General features: G+C 45.1%; 1 protein-coding gene across 3 annotated transcripts in view; it reads right to left on the reverse strand.

The window, feature by feature from the left end:
* AJAP1 (adherens junctions associated protein 1) overlaps positions 1-17805 on the reverse strand; it is a 112627-nt gene that overhangs the window by 13087 nt on the left and 81735 nt on the right. For 2 of the 3 annotated variants that reach the window (XM_033156573.1, XM_033156575.1), the window contains exons 3-5: positions 15395-15482; positions 8287-8529; positions 3937-4068 (exon numbers count right to left, since the gene is read on the reverse strand). In XM_033156573.1, coding sequence (XP_033012464.1) covers positions 3996-4068; positions 8287-8529; positions 15395-15482 — 404 coding nt within the window. In that variant the 3' untranslated portion in view covers positions 3937-3995. The remainder of the gene's footprint in view (positions 1-3936; positions 4069-8286; positions 8530-15394; positions 15483-17805) is intronic. The other variant, XM_033156576.1, reaches the window with a different exon arrangement.

Here is a 17805-nt window from a genome sequence, read left to right on the forward strand (position 1 = left end):
CTAATTACCTTTTTGTAATGCTCAGTGGCTGGGCATGATGTTAAACGGGCAATTCCGAGCAAGTCACAGTTAGCGAAGGCTGGAAAATTTCATTTAGGGGAGATCCGTGATTCATTATGACGGTGCGGGGAGGGGGCAGATTTGAGACTGACCAATTAATTTGCTCGACTGCTTGGCTCAAAACTGGCCTGGCTACCCTACAGTGAAATGCCGGGTTATGTCTAATAGCTTTTCCCCTCCCGCTGCAGTCTACAAGGCCACCTTCAAAGGAACAACATGAAAGACACCACAGACACTAAAGGAGAGGGAGGGGGGATGGCTGTAACATTTCTGGTATCATCAGAACTCAGGCGGAATTCGGAATCATAAGAACATAAAAAACACCACAAGAACACAAGAAATGCCCTGCTGGATCAGGCCAATAGTCCATCTAGTTTCAGCATCTTGTTTTCACAGTGGCCCACCAGATGCCCAAATAGGAAACCTGAAAGCAGGACCTGAGCACAAGAGCCCTCTCTCCTCCTGTGAGTTCCACCAACTGGTTACACCTTGGTTTACGAACTTAATCCGTTCCAGAAGTCCATTCTTAAACCAAAGTGGGGGACTCAATTTACAAATGGAACACACCCAACAGGAAGCGGAACATGGTTCTGCTTCCAAGGCGAAGTTCACAAACCAAAACACCTACTTCTGGGTTTGCAGTGTTCTTAATCCAAGTTGCTCATAAACTAAGCTGTTCTTAAACCAAGGTACCACTGTATTCAGAAGCATTATTGCTTATGACACGTATTCAGAGGCAGAACAGAGCCATCCTGGCTGGTATCCACCTTCCTCCATGATTTTGTCTAATACTCTTTTAAAAAACCATCTAGGTTGGCAGCCGTTGCTTCCTCCTGCAGGAGTGAGTTCCATATTTTAACTATGTGCTGCATAGAGGAGCACGAATCTGTCCTGAATCTTCTGACGCTCAGCTTCCTTGGATGTCCACAAGTTGTAGTGTTGCTACCCACTTTCTCCATGCCATGCATCATTTTACAAATTTTGACCATGTCCCCTCTTACTCTCCTTTACTCAAAACTAACCTTCTAAGCCTCGCCCCTCCACCTCAACCAAGTCAGAACATCAGCACATCTGCCGCAGGATATACCTATGGAGGAGGAGTGTGCCCTAAGCAGTAGCAAAAAGGCCAAATGGAGATCGCGTGAGTGGAGGTAGACCACCATGGTGCCCACTACTGAAAGAGAACCCACAATGGTGAAGACACCACCTCCAGCACAACCTTTGCATCACCACACACACACACACACACACACACACACACTCATTCTCATGTAATCCTATGGTGGCTACACCCTGTGTGTCTCATTGACACTGACTGCCATGACCTCATTACTGCCATTCCCCAGGCATCTCCCCAGGCAGGTCTTCAAACCTTATGCTGCACACAGGGGCTGTTTTGTTTGAACCCAAGCGATGATCATAGAATCGTAGAATTGTATGCTTGGAAGGGACCCCAAGTGCCATCCAGTCCAACCCCCTGAAATGCAGGAATCACAGCTGAAGAATCCCTGAGAGCTGGCCATCCAAACTCTCCTTAAAAACCTCGGTTGAAGGACAGACCACTACCTTCCAAGGGAGTCTATTCCACTCTCAAACAGCTCTTACCGCCAGCAAGTTCTCCCCAATGTTTAGCTAGTACCTCGTTTCTTGCCATTTGAATCCATTGGTTGGGGTCTTTCCCTCTGGAGCAGCCCAAAATAAGCTCATACCACTTTCCATGTGAAAGTCCTTCAGATATGTGAAGGTGGTTATCAGAAGGGTGAGGGCACACAGCACAGCAACCATGCAGCCCCCTGGGCAGGATGCCTGCAGCGAACACTCACAGCCTTGCTGTGAGAAGACCCACCTAAGCTGTGTTTACCTTCTTCTGGAAGATGCAGCTGGTGATGCAGAGGTAGAGCCTGGATTTTTTTTGTGGGACTTCCCTGCCTGGCCTCCTGCCTTCCTGATGCCCTGCTCCCTGACAGTCATGGACCATTCATTCCAACCCTTGGAAATTCATGGCTGTCTGAACCCGACTCATCCAACACCCAAGTCCCTCTGCATAGACCTGATTTGTTGATTGAGCCCTCCTATATGCCCACCCAAAATGTCACTGGGTATGTGTGGATACACCCCACCAGGTCCATGCAGCACTTGTCTGAGGTCCAGGGTGGGAGTCGTGTTAGAATAAAGTTATAAACTCGAACAAAAAAGCAGCCAGTCCCTGGTGGGGACCTCCACCTGGCTTAGCCCTCCGAGGCCTGGGGCAAGTATACCCAGCTGCCCCCCCCCCAATCCCTGCATGGGCCTGCAACCCACCTCGCTAGGATCTCCTGCATCCAGTTACATTTGTCTTCAAATGGATATACAGTGGGGTGAGGCAGAATAAATTGCAATGAGCTTTTATTTTTAGAATGAAACCAGTTTCTCCAGAAGTGCTTTTCATGAGCAAAAAATAAAAATACACAGTAGGTTGAGATTGTGTTTGGGAGCGGGAAAGGACTCGGTTTCCATGGATTCTAGAATAAAATGTCATTTGTACACAGCCTGTGATTCCTTCCCTCTGAAATGATGCTCTTGAAGGCACATAAGGAATGGGAGGCAGCAAAAGTGGACTGTGGGTGGGTGAGAAGGGTATACGTATCCCTGGGTAATGGAACCACTGGAAGACCAGAGAAATTCTCCCACTTCTGTTGATGCTTCTGGGGCTTTAGCCAAGTTTATGTGCCTTCTCCTACTGTACTGTGCTGTGAAGCACAGCACGCAAAAACAGAATAGTTTTCTCACCTTGCCTAAGAAACCTTGCCTTGATTTTCTGTCTCTGGTTCACCACAAGACACCTGAACAACTGTCATTACGGATGGAGAAATGAATTTGAAGAAAAAGTTTAAGGGTTTGTTTCTTTGCTTGCTTGCTTGTTTGTTTTGTGGGCGGGGTAAACTTTGTACCCCCTAAACTCCAGTTTTGCTCCAAATGTCCTGCTGGATGATGCTGTGAACCGCCCTGAGATCTACAGATGAAGGGGGGTATGCAAATTAATTAATACTTTGGCTAATCGCAAAAAGAAGCTGAATTATTTGTGGAAGGTGATTTTGCAAAACGAAACAAAAACCAATGCCATTTTTCCCTTCTCTGACTCACCCCCCTCTTCCTCTCCATCCATCTAATTCAAGGACTGAGGACCTGTAGTCCTCCAGATTTTGCTGCAATACAGCTCTCATCATCCCTGAACATGGACCACGTTGGTTATCCAATGGAAGTAGGAGTTCCTCAACATCCTCCCACCATCCCTGTTTGAATTTAGACCATGTACTTTTGAGATACCTGTACAATATTGTTACCCATCCTAAGCCCCAAATAAGAAGGTGTGTGTGTGTTCTGTTACAGAAGTGGCAAAACACCAGACCCTATCCTTGTTTCTTCACCAGACATTTTTTGTAACTAAATGTTTAGGAATCCTGACTTGTAATCAATTATTACAAAACAATCTGAAGCAATAACATCAGGTAAGAAAATGAAAGCAACTCATTACAATAATTTAAATTCATCTGAAACATGCGTAACGTTAGTTGTTCCAATGCCACCTCTGCATGCAACCAATTTCAGCCCTGCTGTGATAAGCGCCTTGCGTAACTGCGATAATCTAAAACAGATTAAAAACAAAGGTTCGATAGATTAATGTAGCAGCAAATGTTTGGCGTTTGCAGAGCAAAAGCCGTGCTCGCTTTCTCTCTTTTTCTTTTTCTGAGTAAACTAGCAAGGCATTTTAATTAAAAGCATCGGGGAGCTCCCTTGGATCACAGAAGGGGTGCGATTGGAAAGTGTGGGCGGGATTTCACTGGTCGGAGAGATTGGTGATTTGGGAATAAAAATGGCGGAAGAGAAGGTACGTACCAGGAAATGGACACATGGCGTCTGCCCTGCCCCCAGGAAATAAAACAGACTTCGGCTGGTCAACAGGAGATTTCAAACCATTTCTCAGACACAAAGGCCACAGGGATTAGATGCCGATCGGAGGAGGAGGGTCTGCAGCAAGCAGAGAAATCGACTGGCACGTGGCAATGTGTGACACACAGCAAGTAAGTCTAGCTACGTCTGCAGCCCAAAATCAGCTTTTTCTTTTCATATTTTGAGTGGGGACAATAATTTCAAAACGATGCTTTGGATGGTTGTATTGGCTTCTGCGGGTGTTCCAAGAGGAAAGTGTAGGGTTTTGTTTTGTTTTGTTTTTGGAAGGTGTGGGGAAAACCCCACCGCAGATTAAAACAAACAAAATCCCCAGTCAGTATTGCTATCCCAACATGGGGCCTGAGTGGATGCTATATCACCCATGTTGAAGGATAAAGAGGCTCTAATAGTCATATTAATAACCATATAGGGATATTAATGGCAACTTAGATGACTCAGATACAGGGGAAAGAGTCATATTTGTATCTTATGTTCTGGTTTTGCGCTTTTCCAATGAGCTTTGCAGACACAGTCATAGGCTATTTAAGATGCCTGCTTGATACCAGGCCAATGGCTTTTGGCCATGCAAAAAATAAAAAGTTGTACCCTCTGATTTCCTCTGTAAAAAAATTGCAAGACCGGCAATTTTGCCAAATCTGAAAGAATTGAGCAGAGACCAATAATTCCCAACAAAGCACCACCTTTAGACAAAAATCATATTCTCCACCCCCCCCCCCCCGCTTTTTAAAAGATAGAAATAAATCGCAATGAACCCTTTCCAGCCAATGCACACCTGCCAGGTAAGAATACAGAAAGAGGAGCATAAAAATGGAAAGGCACCTGTATGAAACAGTTCACAGGTACAACAAGAAAACACACAGACACATGGGTAAGCCCTCCACCCCCCACTTCCCCAAAACTGCCACTCTATGGCTCCCCCCGCATTGGTTGGCTGGGGCTCATATTCCAGCATCACAAAGACAGGCACACAATGAAATGGTTGAAAAATCCTTGCCAATCTTCTGCCCACCAGGAAGCCCACATCTTGGCACTTCAGCCAGTGTCCACAGCACCCTCACGGATTTCCACAAGAGTATCCCCCCCCATAGATTACAACTACTCCCCCCCCCCATTCCTGGGGACCCTACAGAATTGGAGTGGTGTCCCCTTTCCCACTTTAAGTTCAGTTCTAAATTTGGACCAACAGGGATGAAGTAGTGGTGTGGAGATTTCTCTGAATCTTAATTGGGTTTAGTAGATGAAGTTCAAGCCTGCTTCAAGTATGCAGCAAATGTTTGATTGGAAATCTTCTAAAGCCAGACATTTTCGTGGTGAGTTCCCTCCCGCTCTTAAGCCTAATAAAATGATCGTAGCATCGTTGGATGTACGCAAATTGCGTCGGGACTTGTGGGATACTACACTACCTACATCTGTGGACAGGCAGGCAGGGTTGAACTTAAAATTGCCTTTGTGACATAGCCATCTGTTCCCAATGATCAGGTTACATCCATAACATCAAATTGCAGTGGACATTTTTTTGACTGGGAAGTAAGACGATTGAGAAACTTTTCCTATGTGAAATGAGAGTCGACCATAGAAGCATGGCAACAACATGACAAAGGTAACATGAAAATTGGGCAAAAAAAATCAAGGAGTGGCTGAACAACACAGGATCATGTTGGCTGGCTGTGGCCTTAGTGGGATGGAGGAGGAGCAAGGGCAACAGTCATCTGCCTGGAGTCCTCCACAAGTTGATCACTCCTGATCTTAAGTCTAACAACATTTGGATGGAATTGGGTTGGGAAGGGTGCTTTATATCTAAATATTGGGGGTGAGGACCCTGTGGTCCTCCAGATGTTGTAGGATGTAGGTCCCATTCAGCACCAAGAACATGGCCAATGTTCAGAGATTGTGGGGATTATAGCCCACCAACATATTGGGGGGGTGTGTGTGCAGGTTAGTCACTTGTGGTCTAGATATTTACAATTCTTAGAAAGTGCTCATGTTTATATAAGGATTGAACAGGAGTTCCATTCCTGCCCCCCCAAACTTGCTTTTGGTAGTAGCATCAACAACGATGGCATGGGACTGCCTTCCCTAGCCTAGGACCCTCCAGATGTTTTGGACTACAATTCCCATCATCCCAGACCATTGACTGTGCTAGCTGGGACTGGTGGGAGCTGGAGTCCAACCACTTCTGTAAACGCCAAGATGGGGAAGGCTGAGTTTATGCCTCTCCTAGCAATCATCCACGTCTCCTGTGGGAGGGAGGAGGGAGGGAGGGAGGGGATTCACAATGGATAGTCGTGATTCCAGTGTCAAACACACACACACACACACACACACACACATTGACAAAACCCTCAGAGTTGGATGCAATTGGCCCCTAAGCAACTGAGCATATATTTCATCATGGCTGCTTTGCTGGTCATTCAATCAGATGCACTCAACAGATTATAGGCTTCTGAGAAAATGCTTAACATTTCACACTTATGGAGCAGTATTCAACCAAGTCCTACACAGATTCAGCGAACCTAAATTAGTCATGCCCATTAACTTCAGTGAGTCTACTCTGAGCAGGATTAGTGTTGAATACTACGCTCGGTGTCTATCTTGCCCTCCCATATTCAGTGCGATGAAATCTCAAGATGGATGAAAGAATCCACATCCCACAATCTCACATTAGCCACAGTGCTTGCAAAACTTCACATCACATTAATTAGAATCAGTAGACCAAATACTGTGCATGGGAGACAGAGGAGGGGTTGTGTGTGTGGGGGGGGGTGTATTTGTGGATGTGTTGGGTTGTCCCAGAGATCCTTTTCAAACTGGGAAAAATATAGCTGCAGAGTCCCAAGTGAAGAATGTCCTGCAAACAGGACTATTTCAGACAATCAATCTTGATGTCAAGTTGGAGGAACACACCACGAGGTGCTTCCTCCACCCCTCAAACTTCAAACTGAAAAATTATCTTACTTTAGTTTCTCCAGGTTTCTTCTTCCCCTTCTCATCCCATCATAGGGGTTGGAATGTAGAGAAGTGGTTTAATAGATAAGGGGTGAATAGTGACTACCATCGCTTGGCATTCACTCAGAAAACTAGTCACCAAAGGGTTGTCAGTTGTTTGGATTCACCCTGAGTTACACTGAATGGAACATGAAGTTGGGAAGAGAGATCTATGATCAGCTTTCTGGATCAGTCCTGCGACAGACTAACGTAGGGCAACACTTCCTGGCAGACTGTGACACACAGATTGGTTGCCTTTCTGTTTTACAACGGGGGCATTGGGCTGTTGTCACATCTAATGCAGACACACATTAAAATCTTTGTTCTAGTGTTGAGAATTTTAACATGTGCCTGGCTCAGGGCATATAGGATAAAGCTGCTGGCTGGAAGTGTTGGGAGTTTTAGTCAGTGGAGACGGGAAATCGCTGGGACTGGGAGAGTGGAAGGCGGGAAGACCAACACTGGGAGGAACCAGAGCTAATGGCAGAACTAATGATAAATAGATAGCCACCAAGCTGTAGTGGTTACAGTGTCAAGATAGGACATTGAAACCAGGGTTCAAATCCTCACACTCAGCCATGGTGCTCACTGGGTGACCTGGGCCAGTCCCCGCCTCTCAGTTAACCTAATTCATAGGGTTGTTGGAGGATAAAAGGATAAAGGACACCTTGAGGTCCTTAGAAGAAAGGTGGGACACAAATGCAATAGTTAAATAATAACTACCATTCCTCCTCCTCCCTGCAGAGTTCTGCAAAGGCAATACTCAGACTTAGGAGGATAGAAATGGCAGCCGGTGCCCCCCCCCATGGAATGGATGCAGTTAAGAAGGCAGATGGTGAATGGCTGAGGGTAAGATGGGGTTGGTGGGGCAGTGCCCCATTCTCCTTAATGGGTCAACCTCTACTGGTTGAAGTCCAGCAAAAACTGGAGGGCTCCACATTGGCTACCACTGGTGTACACATAGATGTGTGTGGTCCCTTTCAGTCAAGGTATGGGTGTAAACATATAGGGGAACCATGCAATTCTATATGGACCCCTGCTTTTGCCAGTTTTTCTAAGTTTCCCTCCAGAGGGGAATGGGACGGTGTGGAAGGAGGCAGTTAACGGTTTTACCTTACTTGTGCTTGTGTGGGAGACACAGAAAGAAAGAAAGAAAGAAAGAAAGAAAGAAAGAAAGAAAGAAAGAAAGAAAGAAAGAGAGAGACTCTATTTTGCTCATGATGTCAACCACCAAATCCAATATCCACTAAATGCAAATGGGTGAGTCCAACCGAGCTTCTGCTTCCTTACCTATTTCCATTGAAGGATGTTTTATAATCCCCTGGGGGAAGTATTGTCTCCTCCGCGTAGACCGGCACTGGCGTCCTCACACATTCATGGGAACACTGTAGCGTCTCATTGTAGGCCGTGAATATATCCAGGTTGCTAGGGACTCTGGCTGGGGTGAAGTCCGTCAGATTCTGACAACTCTCTTCCTGCTGGTTGATTTTACGCTGGTGGCTGTTCCTCCTTGTGTTCCCACTCTGGGCACAACTGCAGGTAGAAGGGATGAGATTTTGAAAAAAAAAAAAAAGGAATGGGTGGTCTGCCAGGAATGCGGCTCTGACACATTTTACCACATCGTAACAACTAAGTTCAAGGGATGCGGGTGGTGCTGTGGGTTAAACCACAGAGCCTAGGGCTTGCTGATCAGAAGGTTGGGGGTTCGAATCCCCATGACGGGGTGAGCTCCCGGTGCTCCTGCCAACCTAGCAGTTTGAAAGCACAAAGTGCAAGTAGATAAATAGGTACCATTTGGGCGGGAAGGTAAACGGCATTTCTGTGCGCCGCTCTGGTTCGCCAGAAGTGGCTTAGTCATGCTGGCCACATGACCTGGAAGCTGTATGCCGGCTCCCACGGGCAGTAAAGCAAGGTGAGTGCCGCAACCCCAGAGTTGTCCACGACTGGACCTAACGGTCAGGGGTCCCTTTACCATTAACAACTAAGGTATTATATTCAAGAAAGTAAGCAGTGCTCCGTGTTTGGGTAGGCAGAAAAAGGACCAATCGCAATGTGACTCCCAATGGGTTCAAATTACAACAAAATAAGTTCCAACTAAGCATTAGGACAAACTTATTGATTGTAACAGATGTTTGACAGTGGAATGGACTCCCTTTCTGGTTGTTAGAGTAGTTCAACAGTGGAACCTTTTCTCTCAGAAGGTGGTGAACTCTCGTACATCAGATATTTTTAAAACAGAGGCTGGGTGGACATCTGACAGGGATTCTTTAGCTGAGATACATGCCTTGTAGGGGTTTGGACTAGATGACCCTTGGAGTGCCTCCCAACTTTACAGTCCTGTGATTCTATTACTAGGCAGCCATTGGCCTGATCCAGAATGCTTTCCTTATGTTCTCATAAGGAATTACTTATGTTACATGTTACAGGTGGGTAGCCGTGTTGGTCTGCCATAGTCGAAACAAAATAGGAAATAGGAAATTCTTTCCAGTAGCACCTTAGAGACCAACTGAGTTTGTTCTTGGTATGAGCTTTCGTGTGCATGCACACTTCTGCACACGAAAGCTCATACCAAGAACAAACTCAGTTGGTCTCTAAGGTGCTACTGGAAAGAATTTCCTATTTCCTATTATGTTACATGTTCAGTAAAGGACGCCCTCAGAACACCAGAACATTTGACTGAAAGGCAAATTCCCTTTAAGGTTGCCAAGGGAGTTCAGGACCTAGTCTGTCAACTGGCTCCTCCAATTAGAACCGTAACATTGTAGAGGTGGGAGGGGCTCTAGGGGTGATCCACTCCAATCCACTGCAATGCAGGAATCAAATCTCCAGACAGCCACAATGTTTAATAAGTGACCTTGGGCCAGTCATAATGCACTACTGTCAGTTTGTTGGAGGAAAAGGTGGATTAAAAACAAAATCTAAATAAATAAGGAAGAAAGATATCAGTTATGAAAGAACAGCAACTTGGATTCCTGAGAGAGAAAACTCTATTATCTCCTGCTAATTATACCTGCAATTTCAAATTTAATTATTATCCTCCAGTATCTGAGGAACGTCGGCCTCTACCAAGTGATCAGGTTTCAGAACTATTTTGTGCGTGTATGTATTTATCTAGCATAATCAAATCTGAATTTTAAAGGGAGGGCTTAATAAGGAAGAGAAAAATCACAGGCCTGAAGTGCACAGGGAAGAAAGCACCGTGGACTTGGTATTCACCGGGATCTTTCAGCATGCGGGATACATCTTGCTACTCTTGATAAACTCAAAGCCTGCCCCCTTTTAAAAACTTGGGAGGCAATTAACTCCCCTTTGTTATGATTCATTATGCTTTTCCCTGGCTTGCTTGGCATTGCATTTCCCTCTTCCTGTTTTCTGGTTTAAGTGGGAAAATATCTAAACATTTGGAAAAATCTAAAATTACTTCCACAGCATGCACCAGAGTTTGATTTCTTCCACTTATCTCCTTGCACCATGCTAGGGAAGCATCCCTAAAACAGTGTCAAAAAGCAGTCATTGTGCTCATGCATATACACAGGGATGGGATTTCCTGAAAATTTCAACGAATTAAATAATAATATTTTTGCATACATTTGAGTCACATCGTATGCTGGGGTTACATTCCAAGGATAGGGCGCATATGCAAAAAATGTATGCAGCCCAAATTACCCCTTTTCTGGCTGGCAGGTGTGGGGAAACCCCATGTGGAGACCTTTTCCGGTGTCTCTGCTGCTTCCCCTCACTCCTCTACCTGTGAGCGACTGGTGGAAGGGAGGAGGAGGAGGGAGGGAAGCAGAGAGAGGAAGGCAGACATGTCCCAAAAGGGCCAAAGAAAAAGGCTGGAATGGCTCCTGAAATGGAGTTGCAATGGAGTTTGCATAGTTGAAATTGCATAAGTTCAATATGCGTTAGATGTGACTTGACTGCACTGCTTTATTGCCAAAAGTGGTTTACAAGCATAAAACCAATTACTAAAATAAACAAGCAAGCAAACAAATAAACAAACAAACAAATTTAAATCCCCAATAAAACATGGATTTCTCCCCATTTCCTGTCTCACTCTTTGATTTGGCCAAGAAGAGAGTTGTTGTTACTAGCTTTGCTAAAAATGCAAACGATTCTTGCATGTTATCCACACTATTATATGCATTATCATTCCTAATATTCTGGCATATTTTTATATATATACACACCCACTCGCCAGATTTTCTAAGATAAACAACGCGTAAACAGATTCACAAAACAAACAATGCTAATTACTTTGCACAAATACCTCTGTGTATCCATAGCTGTAAAATCATGTTGCAGAATTAAAGTGACTTATGGGACTTAATCGCTTAATATATAGATATAAATATAGATATAGTTGCATATAATGTTGCATGTAATGTTCCATAAAATTGGATACATTACATAATCAGATACTACAGTACATAAAACCAGTTCCCGGTCAAACTGAAGCTTCTAACTGCATTCAGCTGACCTACTGCATTCCAAGCACTGATTCTTAAAAAAAAAAAAATCCACTCTCCCTCCATGAAGGCTTGCGCAGGGTGTGTGGAAATGGTTTTCCCTTTCCACATTTTGTCCTCCTAATGCTCCTGCAAGGTAGATTATTATGGGCTATTTGGTGGCCGCCAATCCTTTGTGAGTAGCCTTCCACTCATGCAGTGCACTTTACCCTTCTTGTTTTCTCCCCCATCCAGAATCTTCTCCAAAGAGATATCCAAACCTCTGGTGCAGAATATGAGATTGTAGGCAGGAGGCTGCATGGGAAAGGAGAGCAGACCCTCCAAGTCTCCCTATTTTCCAGGGACGTCTCTGATTTAGTGAAGCTGTCCGGTTTCTGGATAGTTTTATTGTGTTTTTATATAGGTTGTAAGCTGCTCAGAGTGGCTAGGGCAACCCAGTAAGATGCGTGGGGCATAAATAGTGAAATTATCATTATGGAATGGGATGTCCCTATTTTCATCAGAGAAATGCTGGAGGGCATGGGAGTGGAGTGGGGAGTTACACTTTGCAAGCAGGGGTCTGTTGCACGAGCAGAATGGCAGCATTGGATATGAGTCATGGTGACTGACCCAAGTTAGCTTCATGGCTGAGAAGGATTTGAACTGTAGAATCATAAAACTGTAGAGTTGGGCTGAATTCCAAAGGTCATCGAGCCCAACCCTCTGCGATGCAGGAATCACAGCTAAGGAATCCCTGATATATGGCCATCCAACCTCTCTTTACAAACTTCCAATGAAGGAGAGTCCACCACCTTTCAAGAGAGAACATCCCACTGCTGAACAGCTCTCATCAGCCAGAAAGTTCTTCCTAAAGTTTAGTCGGGATCGCCTTTGTTGTAATTTGAATCCCATAGTTCGGGTTCTAGTTCTACCCTCAGGGGCAGCAGAAAACGAGCTTGCTCCATCCTGCATATGGCAGCCCTTCAGATATGTGTAGATGGCTCTCATATCACCTCTCAGTCTTCTCTTCTCCAGGCTAAACATCCCCACCTCCTTCAACCATTCCTCATAAGGCCCGGTTTCCAGGCCCTTGTTCATCGCCCTCCTGCACACCTTTCAGCTTGTTCATATTCTTCTGAGACTGTGGGGCCCAAAATTCAGGCCCCAAGGAACTTATATGTGGTGATGTTCTAAGAACACAAAGCTACATTTTAATTCAGTTGTTTGGTTATTGTTTTTCCTGCTGCTGCTTTCCTTGTAACAAGTAGGATTTGAGCTCACAGATGCCTTTGATTTGGAAGAGGATTTTTGGAAAAACGCTGGCATGTTTCACCCCGGGAATTCTCCTTAATCCCTTTTGACAAGCCCAATGGGGGCAGATGGGGCAATGGAGAGCGATCTTCCTGGATGACGTTTCCAATTTACTTGCAGTCTCTTCATCTGATTCAGCCCCCATCACTTGAGATGAGTGTCAGAACAACCGGGGCAAATTATGCCATGGAATGGCACAGGTTTGAAGCTATTAGGGAACATATTTTTCAAGACGGGAAGAGGCCTGGGAGCAGCCTTCGAGAGAAGGAAAGCTGCACAACCTTCTAACTCCTTTGTTTCTCCCAGAGGTGCATCACATTATTAGAGTGAGTAAGGCTGACCTCAAAGTAGGTCAGATTGACTAGGAAAATAGGTAACGGCAGCAGTGCCTGGAGCTAAGACGTAACCCATTTTACTATATGCATAGTGGATGTCAGAGAAGAAAGGCCTGCAAATGAGGCTGGATGAAAACAAAAAAGCTTGGAGATGTGAGGCATGTAAAACAGTCTAGTCCTTGCAAGGTATTTAGGTGGGGGGGGGAGAGAAAGAAGGGGGCTCTCCGCTTGAGTCGGTCATTTCCATTAATTGACTAGGAAAATGCATAAATAAATTAATTTTTTAAAAACTGGATACATTTTCCCTGAACTCATTGGAAGCTCAGAGGAGATGGAATCTTGCAAAAGAAAGACAGGGCAATTGTAACAGAAATATAGGGCAAAGCAGCAAGGGAGGGAAGATAATCTGTCCTTGGAGGATGCTGCCCCCTGTGTCTCTGCATGAGTCACTGCTCTGGTCTTGTTTCTTCCCAAACAGTCAGGAAATGAGTCATTCTGCCTCCAGCATTGAATCAGGCACATATGGATATTTTGCTCAACCCCAGTGAGGAGGTGCCATAAAAAAAAAGATTGCTCTCAGGGAAGTAAGATTGACACACACCTTGTTCCCAACACAGGGCGTTGCCCTTTAAATCTCTAGCTTCTTTAGCTCCTCCATGGGTCCCATTGCCTGTCTGCATTCCTGACATTTGCCATCCTCCCTCATATTTTTTGTAATGATGAACAAGCCTCCTGGTGCAGCAGGGCTTTTGCCAGCGCTCCAAGACAAGGCCAGCTGTGTTACTATGTCTGCCCAAAATAATAGACCTCATAGAATCATAGAACTGTAGAGTTGGAAGAGTCACAAGGCAGGGTTTTTTTTGGGGGGGGGGCTTGGCTAGTCCAACACCCTGCAAGGCGGGAATCACAGCTTAGGAATCCCTGACAGATGTCCACCCAAACTCTGTTTAAAAACGTCCAATGAAGAGGAGGAGGAGGAGGAGGAGGAAGAGGAGAAATTTGGACTAGATATCCCGCCTTTCACTCCCCTTTAGCTTCAAAGCTGCTAACAATCTCCTTTCCCTTCCTCCCGCACAACAAACACTCTGTGAGGTAACTGAGGTTGAGAGACTTCAAAGAAGTGTGACTAGCCCAAGGTCACCCAGCAGCTGCATGTGGAGGAGCGGGGAAGCGAACCCGGTTCACCAGATTACGAGTCCACCACTCTTAACCACTACAACATGCTGGCTCTCAGCTGGTGGTGAAGGAGAGTTCACCACCTTTCCACTGCTAAACAGCTCTTACTATCAGAAAGTTCTTGCTAACACACATACAAACAGCCACCTCACCACCACAAACACCCACCCTTCCTCCCCACTCCTGCATGGCGGTAGGAAGAGTCCATCCTTCCCACCACTCTGCCCAGCATATCAGCTCTGGGAACAGTGGTCAAGGAGGAGGCATGCAGTGGGTTCTCAGTGTCTTAGTCTGTAACAATCTCCTCATCAGCTTCTCTGCCCAGTTAATTGGCACTGAGGACAGCTGAGGAGCATTCCCATCTGAGCACTTCAGCCAATCATCTGGGCAGTGGGAAGTGTAGAATGGGTTGTGGAGGCCACCCTGAAGTCAGTCAAGACCTACATGAGGTCTACATCCCTCAAATTGCCCATATGGGTCTTTAGGAAATCAAATCAAAGGGAAGAATGTGTTCTGGCCACCCAAACAGAGGAGGAGTCCACCCCACAATTCCATGCAGATTGATGCCAAAGGGTGGTCAAAGGCTAGGAGACTAGGAAGAAAATCAATGACTTAGCAGAGAAATAATGAAGAAACCATGGCTTGGTCCAGATTTTTGCATTGTCTCTTAAGAAAATAAGATGGGCCTGCTGGATCAGGTCAGTGTCCTGTCTAGTCCAGCATCCTGTTCTCACAGTGGCCAACCAGAGGCCTATAGGAAGTGCACCATCATGACCACAAGCACAAAAACACTCTCCCCTCCCACATTTTCCTGCAACTGCAATACAGAAGCATTCCTGCCTATGGCAGTGGAAGTAGGACATGACCATCATAGCTAGTAGCCTTTGATAGCTTTGTCTTCCATGAATTTGTCCAATCCTCTTTGAAAGCCTTCTTAGTTTTCTTCAAATTAAACAGTCCAAGACTCATCAAATTTTATTCACGGGACCTGCTTTCCATACCACTGGCTAAGGTTCAGGTTGCGACTGACTCGCCAATAGCCTTAGTAGCCCAGTATCCTCAGTTGCTACACAGTTCCCTCCTTTCAACCCACATACAGGCCAAACTCATGTGGTGGAAGGTCCTTACCAATTTTTTAAGACGAGCGTCGTTATCAGAGCAGCAATGACCATGATGAGGGAGACGGTGATGGTGATAATCTGATGGACGGCCAGACCTGTAGAGGAAATAAAAATAAAGGAAGAATGGAGATGTATACTGGAAGCAAAAGAAATCTTGGATATGCAGTGAGTGAACCAACCCTCCCCTCTACAAGCACCTAGACCCGAGTGGGATGGGATGTCCAAGCTTCTGCTTGGGCCATCAACAGTGGAAGCTGGTCCATTGTGGTGACATCAGCCTGTCTGTTCTCATGAAAATAGGGCATTTTAGATGTGGGAGAGGTTGGTTTTTGTCTATTGTTTTATTTTATAATGATAATTTTTTTAAAAAAATATTATTCTAATTTGTTCCCTACCATTCATCCTAAGGTCCCTAATTCAAAATACGTCATTGAAGTATACTTGTACTTATTTATGTAACATTCTTATCCTGCCTTTCTCCGAAGTTGGGCTTCCACCATTTATTTCCTGCTGCTAATGAGGGACAGCCAAGGGAGCTGGGTATGTTTAGCCTGGAGAAAAGAAGACTGGTAGGTGATGTGAGAGTCATCTTCAGATATCTAAAGGGCCGTACCATGGAAGATGGAGAAAGCTTCTTTTACTGCTGCTGCTGCTGCTGCAATGAACCAATGGAATCAAAAGAAATGAAATCACAGCTAAGCATTAAGAATAACTTTCTGGCAGTAAGAGCTGTTTGACAATGGAATAGATGACCTTGGAGGGTGCTGGGCTCTTCTTCATGAGAGGTATTTAAACAGGGGTTAGATAGCCATCTGACTGGAGCTGTGATTCCTGCAATGCTGTGGGCTGGGCTGGATGGCACTTGGGGTCCATTTGAACTCTGCAGGTCTATGATTCTATTTTAAAACATCATTATAAAATGCATATATATATATATATATATATATATATATATATATATATATATGTGTGTGTGTGTGTGTGTGTGTGTGTTTAAGTATTAGAAACAGCAGTTTAAAATCCAGTTTGCAATGATAGCAACCCAGCGATCAGCATAAGCTGCACATTCGTCTCCAAAGGCGTTTCTGAAAAGGAGGGTCTTAGCCTGCCAGTCGAAGAAAAAGCAAAGAAGACTTAATTTAAGTTTGATCCTGAGGGCCACCCCCCCCCCCAAGTGTTGCTTTGTGGCATAAACACAGCATCAGTGCTTCGGTTTGTAATGGACCCTGTGAGTTCAAACCCTGCATCCAGCCTTGCTGGGGCATATGGGGGTTGTAGGTGTGCTCTCTATGGGAGCCTAGACCTTGTCCTCTACAAATTGTCCCAAGAGGGATTCTTCATAGATGAGTCCCATGTTGTTGTTGTTTAGTCGTCTAGTTGTGTCCGACTCTTCGTGACCCCATGGACCAGAGCACGCCAGGCACTCCTTTCTTCCACTGCCTCCCGCAGTTTGGTCAGACTCATGCATTTTTAAAAACTTATGTATTGATATTAATTCATAGCTATACAAAAACACAAAACCATTACAAAGTATCTTTTTATACTATTCTAAGATAAAACAGCTGCTTACTCTAAAAAATAAGAAAGAAGAAAAGACAAGAAAGAAAGAGGGAGAAGGAGAGGGGGAGAGGAGAGAAAAGGAAATCCCTCCTTTGGCAGTGCATCCCAGACTTGATTCCCCCACATTTCGTAAGGAGAAATCCAAGAGACGGTGAGCTCAGAGGAAGCAGGTATCACACCAGTCACCCTCTGCAGCTGATGGCTGTTTTGACATGCCTTAACTTCCGAGGATATTTCCTGTGCCATTCAGGCAGAGAAGTGTCATAACAGAGAGCAGCTATTTTGCCACTTGTGTCTTCCTTTGTCTTGACGCAATTGGGCCGCCACCTTCAGCAAGAGTCATTCATGTTGATTAACTCCTCTCTGGGCCATCAGCAATACTATATGATCAGCTTAACACAGACAATTGGAGCAATCTCAGTCCCAGAGAGCCCTAGAGCTTTGTCCAATCTTCTACTGCTTAGGTTTTCAGGTAGAAGCTAGCCATTTCAGCTGGGTCAAATTGTTACTCACCCCTCAAAAATCTGTTCACTGTCATTATTTCCTCTCTTTTTTCCAGAGGATACTTATTTTATTTATTTACTGCATTTATATACCAACCCATTTCTCCAAGGAGCTCAAGGTGACGTCCATGGTTCTCCTGATCCCTCATTTAATTCCCACAACAATGCTGTGAGGTAGGTTAGGCTGAAAGGCAGTGAGTGGCCCCCAAGGTTAACCAGTGAGCTTCATGGATGAGTGGGGATTTGAACCCTGGTCTCTCCTAGTCCTCTCAAATCCCCGCGATGGGGTGAGCTCCCGTTGCTCGGTCCCAACTCCTGCCCACCTAGCAGTTCGAAAGCACATCAAAAGAGCAAG

The sequence above is a fragment of the Lacerta agilis genome, chromosome 8 (genome assembly GCF_009819535.1).
Source record: "Lacerta agilis isolate rLacAgi1 chromosome 8, rLacAgi1.pri, whole genome shotgun sequence".
Classification (NCBI taxonomy): domain Eukaryota; kingdom Metazoa; phylum Chordata; class Lepidosauria; order Squamata; family Lacertidae; genus Lacerta; species Lacerta agilis.